This window comes from Rhineura floridana, chromosome 5 (genome assembly GCF_030035675.1).
Source record: "Rhineura floridana isolate rRhiFlo1 chromosome 5, rRhiFlo1.hap2, whole genome shotgun sequence".
Classification (NCBI taxonomy): domain Eukaryota; kingdom Metazoa; phylum Chordata; class Lepidosauria; order Squamata; family Rhineuridae; genus Rhineura; species Rhineura floridana.
Window position 1 is genome coordinate 42886850 of NC_084484.1, and position 7793 is coordinate 42894642.

The following is a 7793-nucleotide window of genomic DNA, read 5'->3' on the forward strand; positions in this document are numbered from 1 at the left end:
TACCAGCCAACCATATCAAGAGCTCTGCTAACATTGACCTGTATGGTAAGGTAGCAAGAAAGAAGCTGTTACTCAAAAAGTACCATCTGAAAGCATGTCTGGAGTTTGCCAGAGAGCATGAGAGTGCCCCAGTTGTGATGTGGGAAAAGGTTTTGTAGTCAGATATGACCAAGATAGAGCTTTTGGGCCAAAACTCCCCATCCCTACAGTGAAGTATGGTGGTAGCAGCAATATGCTGTGGGGATGCTTCTCATCAGCAGCGACTGGGCAACTTGTTAAAAATTGAAGGAACAATGGGTGGAGCAAAATACAGGGAAATACTGCAAAACAACCTGCTTCAATCCACTAAAAAACTGATGCTTAGGAGGAAATTCACTTTTCAGCAGGACAATGATCCCAAGTGCAAGACCAAAGCAATATTGGAGTGGTTCAACAACAAAAAATAAATTGTTTTAAATTGTGTTTTAAATTATTTTTAAAAGATGTGTTTTTAAATTTGTATATTTGTTTTAATGTTTTTAGTTACTGTAAACCGCCCAGAGAGCTTTGGCTATGGGGCGGTATATAAGTACAATAAACAAATAAATAAGGTGAATGTCCGACAGTAGCCCAGTCAAAGTCCTGATCTCAATCCCATTAAGAATCTGTGGCACTCTGAAAATTGCAGTCCACAAGTGATGTCCAACCAACCTGAACGACCTGGAACAAACCTGCCAAGAAGAATGGGCCAAAATCCCTCCGACACTGTGGGCAAAGCTGGTACATACTTACTCCAAAAGACTTAAAGCTGTTATTGCAGCAAAAGGTGACCCTATCAAATATTAATGGGGGGGTTGAATACTTATGCAAGCAACATGTTTCAGTTTTTTATGTTTCTTAAAACATTTCCCAACATAAAACTAATGTCACCTTGAAATGGAAATGGACTGCCTTCAAGTCGATCCCGACTTATGGCTACCCTTTGAATAGAGTTTTCAGGGTAAGCGGTATCCAGAGGGGGTTTACCATTGCCTCCCTCGGAGGCTAGTCCTCCCCAGCTGGCTAGGCCTGCTCAGCTTGCCACAGCTACACAAGCCAGCCCCTTCCTTGTCCGCAACTGCCAGCTGGGGGGGGGGGGGCAACTGGACTCCTTGGGACTATGCAGCTTGCCCATGGCTGCACAGGTGGCAGAGCACGTAATCCCTGAGCCACTCACGGGGAGGGGGTTTATCTTTAGCTGGCCCTTTACACCCAGGAGACACAAGTGGGAATTTAAACTCACAGACTCTGGACTCCCAGCCAGGCTCTCCTCCCCACTGTGCTATACCAGCTGTCAAAGTCATCTTACAGTAATTGATTTTGAGTTTCAGTGTTTCAAAATAAAATATCATACAGATAAAATTACAATGTACCATTTGTAATTCAGTAATATGAGAGCATTGGTCAGGGGTCTGATATTGTTGAGTTTTAGAGTTCAATGTGGATGGTTTTAAACATTTAAGCAGATTAGAGGGGATTTTTTCCTGCACTGCTTTACCTTTACCCATGTGTAACAATCTGAAATCCCCTCCAAAGTTTTCCAGTCACTCACTCATTCATAGATATCACCGGAAAGGAAGCAAGGGCGGGACTCAATGTGAATGGACGGAAGTTTTTACAGATAAGGGGGGGAAAGAGCACGTCTGGAGACAGCCGCTGCAGATGGAAAGGACCACCCCCTTCTTCCTCTTCCTGTGCAGTCAGTATCCCAATGCAGAGAACGGGAAGGATTTAAGCTACGGGAAATAGGTCTGTACACAGGCAAGTTAGAATGAAAACCAAAGGAGGGGGGAAGCCCAGCCGGAAAAAGCTCTCTCTCCCCCCCCCCCGCCCAAGCGCTCCTTTTTCCCTCTGATTAGGCTAAACTAAGCCACGTAAATTCCGACAGGCGACTTCCAACATACGGATTACAAAAGAGAAACCTACAAGGGAGAAAAGAGAAACCTACAAGTGCTCTCACATCTTTTGATTCTCTTCACCCGCTGTCTCGGACAGCGATCCTACGCATGGTTACCTGGGAGTGATCCTCACCAAGTTGAGCGCTCAACTTGGCGGGACTTCCTTTCGAGGAAACAAGCCTAGCATCAGGCTGTTTGGGGTGCGACACTAGAGGCCTGGAAACAAATTCAATTACAATAAATGCAAGCTGCTTCCGAGTAGACACGCCTACTAGGATCAGGCCGCATGCCTTCTTCAAGTGGGATACAGAGATGACGAAACAGATGGCGAAATAGATGCAGAGGAAGAGAAGGCGCCTCTGCTCCAGGTGTGTCCACTCACACACACCCGACCACAGAAAGAACATAAGAAGAGCCCTGCTGGATCAGGCCACTGGCCCATCGAATCCAGGATCCTGTTCTCACAGTGGCCAACCAAATGCCCGTGGGAAGCCCACAAGCATAACCCAAGTGCAAACAGCACTCTCCCCTCCTGCGGTTTCCAGCAACTTAAATACTACCAAGTCCACCCACGGGAAGGATGCGGGCGGAGACGGGAGCGGGGCTGAGGGGGGAGTTCGGCAATGTGACAACGGCGCCCACCTGACAAGCAATGGCGAGGCAAGAAGAGAAAGAGCCAGAATATCCCAGTCAGGTGTGTTCCCCCAACTCTATCCCAGGCGCTTCCCCCTTCGCCTTCCCTTCTTTCCCGTCACTCACCACAAGAACTGAGCCCCGCACCACCTCAGAGACGCTTTGTCGCAACTCGGCGGCCGTGCCGGGCTTGCTCAGCGCCCGCGTGAACTTCCGAGTCTCCGGTGGGAGCAGCGCGGACTGGAAAGGCATCGCTGCCATCGCCCTCAGTCTGATCCCTCGTCGCCAAACCGAAACCGCCCCTCCTGGCGGCCCTCCCGGCAGACTACACTGAGCCTGGCCCGGCCGCCTTTCAGGGCGCTGCCTAGCGGTGGCTCCGGCGTCCCATTCCTCCCCACCCCCACACGCACAGGCACCGGCCGGGCGATCACTCCAGTGTCGCAGCTGGTCTTGGCGCCGTCTCCGCTCGGCTCGCTGCTGCTGCCTTTACTCCTGTCATGTGGCCCCTCCCTTGAGCAACACACTGTATGCGTTCGCTCTCTCTCTCCCGCGCCCGCGCGCCTCGCTCCTGCCCCCAAACACTGGCACGCGGGTGGGAAAAGGTGTGGGGGGGCAAACAGAGAGACGTCTCCCCTAAGCTGATTGGCGCGAGCGATGTGGAAGGGGCGTGCCTCGTCTTCTGTGCTCGTAGGTACAGCTGTAGAAGTACCCAGGCGCCTCCCAACCTTTCCCCTTTACGACGCACCTGATTGGGCCTTGAGTTACCTGCCCGGCTACTCTCCTACACCACCCTGGGAACCACTCCCTTATTGGTTCTGCCTAGAGATACAAGGAGGAGTGGCCAACAGAGAGCGGAAATTCAGTCTTAGACTGGCGTTTGCTCTCATTCTCTCTAGGTAGGATGAGTGTGACCAGGTCATTCAGTGGATGATGGAAGCGGTGTATCTATGTTGGCAGCGAGCAGTGCCTATCGATCTTTTTCCTGCCCCTCGGAGCATCATACATATGACTTCAACCAATGGGGGGGAAATACAATTTGCATGTTACATGAATTAGATTTACTGTTTTTAGAACAATTGGTATTTTTTGACAAGTATTCAGGTATCATGCACCTTTGCACTACCTTTTCCCCATGTAACTTTAAAGGACTGATTCACAAGAAGTGTGTTCCCATGAGCATGCAGCTTGCTAGAGAGCTCTAAACATCTGCACCAGCTTCTTAAAATGCTCTAGGGAGGAGGCCAGGTGCTGCTTTTAATCCATAATGGCTCAGGCCCTACTTACATTAAAGACCATCTTCTCGTGATTTATTTATTTATTTATTTATTTAAGCTTATATACCGCCCAACTAGCAACAGCTCTCTGGGCGGTGAACATTAAAAATACAATAAAAATAACACAAAACTGTACACAAAACTGTACAGTCTAAAATCAAAATATAATAATTTAGAATTAACAAGAATTAAAATGCCTCAGAGAAGAGAAAGGTTTTAACCTGGCGCCGAAAAGATGATAGTGTCGGCGCCAGGCGCACCTCCTCAGGGAGACCATTCCATAGTTCGGGGGCCACCACTGAGAAGGCCCTAGATCTTGTCACCACTCTCCGGGCTTCCCTATGAGTCGGAACCCGGAGGAGGGCCTTCGTAGTAGACCGTAGTGTATGGGCCGGTTCATATCGGGAGAGGCATTCCGACAGATATCGTGGTCCCGCGCCGTATAAGGCTTTATAGGTAAGTACCAACACTTATGATGTTCCACTGAATGTCCATAAGCACTCTTTCAGATTTAATCCCCCCTTTTTATTATATTTGAACTACAGTTAAAATCCTGTCTCCATTTATGGAAGCAGAAGAGTTATCCTTTCTATGGGGATCGGGAGCTATAGCTATATCTACTTTTGTTTAATTTTTTTAAATTTATCAAGTCAGATATATGGTACAATGATGCAAAGAACAATTGAAGGATAAAGGATAACTCTCTTAATGTTTTTTATCTTTTGCACTATATGAGTGCTCCTACACTGGAGTGTTACAGCAAGGGGATGCTCAGGCCTTTAAAAAGCCATGTCTGGTAATTTGCCTGTTGCTGATATTGTCTAGCACAGCCTTTCCCAACCAGTGTGCCTCTAGATGTTGTTGGACCACAACTCCCATCAGCCTCAGCCAGCATTGCCAATGGTCAGGAAAGATGGGAATTGTGGTCCAACAACATCTGGAGGCACACTGGTTGGGAAAGGCTGGCTAGCATAATCGAGAAACAGAACCCAGGGCTAGGCACGTGGTTCTCAGTGGCTCTGTTGAATTGTATGGGACAAAGTGAACACGCTGGAAATCTGGAAAGGAGGTGGGGACTGCCTGCTTCTCCAGTCATCAGGCCTAGCCCCTACTGTGAGACAGGATGAAACCCCCACCTCAGGCAGCAGATTGGAATTGAAAAAGTACTTGTACTCCCCCCTGTCATGCATCCACCACTTAGGTGATCTAGTCTGTCATGGCAAATCTGTTGTTTCACCGAGGCCCTTTCTGCTCTACTGAAATCAATGGAAGAAGGGCAAAATCATATAATTACACTGAAGAACACAAGCTGTGCTGGGCACTCTATCCTTCCCAGATGGCCGGAACACTGAAAGGGACTCGTTTTCTTTCTCATCTTGTTGCCACTGTCTGCCCACACCAGATCACTTTGCATTGGGCTCCCTCAAAAGGGAGAAAAATGGCACAGCCTCCTGCCTTTTTTGTGTGAAATTCATTGCTTCTGCCTGAGTGTGTTCTTCACCCAATCCCTAGCTGGAAGAGAATGGAGCAGTGGAGAAAAAGCAGATAGCTTTGTGCCAGCCCTGACATTCATTCATATGGGATAAAGTGTTTCATGTGGGTGCAACTTTGTGTGGAGGCAAAAGCGGCCTTCTACTCTGATATCTGAGATATATGGCGTTAGTATGATTTGAATTTGTATCTATTTTAGATTCTAAAATTTTTAAAAAAATATTCACAAGAACAAGAAAATGTCAAAAGAAAAATGCATTGCATAATGTACCAAAACAATCCTAGACACCACACCTCAAGCCTAATTTCAGATGAGTAACATTGGGATCCTCTGAGATGTTATCATAAGTAATGTTGCGGAGGGAAATAAGTTAGGACACATTTTTTTAATATTGGGAAGGGTGTGCAGGATGAACTGGATGACCTCATAAACCATAGTAAGAGACATAAAATGAAAATCACTAGCACAAAGTATGAGTCATAGATTGGGGAACAAGCTATGTTTTTGTTTTGTTATAATTATCTTTTGTCATGCTCTTTGCTGAGGTGGAATGCAGGCTAAGTACCAAGCAGATTGAGTCAAGACTAAGTAGAAAAGGATTTGGCTCTGCCCTGTGAACACAAAATTCCAATGTTGCTTCAGCAGGTAAGAAACTGAGTGTCAGTCCTATGTAGCAGGTGTGCAGTTGCCTTCTAATTGTGAGTCGTCGTCCCCCCCCCCACACTGAAAGGTGCTACTTTGCTTAAAGGGGATCTATCCTCTCTATTAATCTCTTACAGCCAGTGGGCTGTAGGCTCCGATGATCTAAGCACCTTGGACAGCACCTTGAAATTCAGACTAAAACCTGGAGGGGATTCATTGCCCCACTGACATCAGAGCCACCAGCCTCCACTGCTGACCGATGGCAGAAGGGGAGTCTTCCATGGTTCCTCAGAGTCTGAGGATGGCAGTGCCACATCTTCTGGCTGGAGGCACCCTGAGCTTGCAGGCTCGTTGGTTGGCAACACTTCTGGAACATGTCCTGTGGGCCCTTCCCCTTATGTTTCAGAGTCCTCACTTCATCACCTGAAGAAGATTCCTGGTCCCTGACTCCATTGGCTTTTGGGAACTGACTGCAAGGTCTATTAAATAGGGTGCTGTTTTTACTTATTTGTATTTTGTGTTTTTTTTAATCGCTATGTTGTAAATGGTTTAATTACATTTAATAATAACTTGTGTGTGTTTTATTTATATGTCTTTAACTGTATTTGTTTTAACTTTGTAAGCCTCCTTGAGTCCCAGTTCTTCTGAAAAGGTGGGATATACATCATCATCATCATCATCAAAAGACAAAGAGACAGAAGCAACTCCCCTTCATAATGCGTATGGGGTACTTACAAAAACACTCTGAGAAGGGGAGTTGGTTCTTCCAAGTTGCCATGCTTCTTGTTGCTGACATGCACATCAGCCACATCCCCCGCAATCATCACACTTCAGTGTATATGCTAAGATATAGGATGATGGGAGTTCATGAACATCCAATGAATCTGAGTGTTGGAAGATTCAGGACAGACAAAAGAAAGCACTTCTTCACATGCCATATAGGTAAACAATGGAATTTGCTCCCACAGGATGCAGTGATGGCCACTAACTTGGATGACTTTAAAAGATGATTAAACAAATTCACAGAGGATAGGGATATCAATGGCTAGTAGTCATGATGGCTATGCTTTGCCTCCATAGTTGGAGGCAGTATGCTTCCAAATGGCCAGGTGCTGGAAACTGCAGTATAGGAGAGTGCTCTTGCATTCAGGTCCTGCTTACAGGCTTCCCATAGGCATCTGGTTGGGCTGTGAGAATAGGATGTTGGACTAGATGGGCCATTGGCCTGATCTAGCAGGGTTCGTCTTATGTTCTTAAGAAGCTCAACATGCATACCAGTATACACTTGTAGAGCCTCACTATACTAGAGGGGTCATGAGCGTTGTTGCAGGAATATTTATGAAAGCAAGCAAGCATGGCCTTGCTCACAATAGTAAAGGCATTTATCTTTGCACTCTGACTAAATTCCATTCTTCCATAACTGGAGTAGTACTTTTTCCTAGTCCTCCCATTAATTAATTAATAAAAGTATCATGTGCTTTCTTTCAGAAATGTACAGTATTCCTGGAAAAATTCCACACTTCTGGATCACACTTCACCAGTCATGTATTCTTAGGTCTCTTAGTAGTTATGCTCTTTTCCTGGCATTCAAACAAAGAACCTTGTTAGCTTCATCTGATTTTTATGGGACTTCCGTTATTCACTCATGGGAGTTTTGATTAAAAGTTGAACCATTTTGTTTAAACTGCAAGAATATTTTTGCTTGGAAACTACATTTATTTAAGTGTGCATTATATCAAGGTAAGGTATAGATATCTATATATAAGTGGTTTTCTGTCTGCTTACCCATTAGCCAGATTTATCAAACTACTAGTGACAACCCAAAGTTTTGACGCT

At 46.0% G+C, this 7793-nt stretch overlaps 1 protein-coding gene across 3 annotated transcripts in view; it reads right to left on the reverse strand.

Moving 5' to 3' along the window:
• The window catches only part of DOCK9 (dedicator of cytokinesis 9), a 196197-nt gene extending 192954 nt beyond the window's left edge, over positions 1 to 3243 (reverse strand). For all 3 annotated transcript variants that reach the window (XM_061626573.1, XM_061626569.1, XM_061626576.1), the window contains exon 1: positions 2676 to 3243. In XM_061626573.1, the coding sequence (XP_061482557.1) occupies positions 2676 to 2810 (135 nt within the window). In that variant the 5' untranslated portion in view covers positions 2811 to 3243. The remainder of the gene's footprint in view (positions 1 to 2675) is intronic.
• Between the last annotated feature and the right edge of the window lie 4550 nt (positions 3244 to 7793).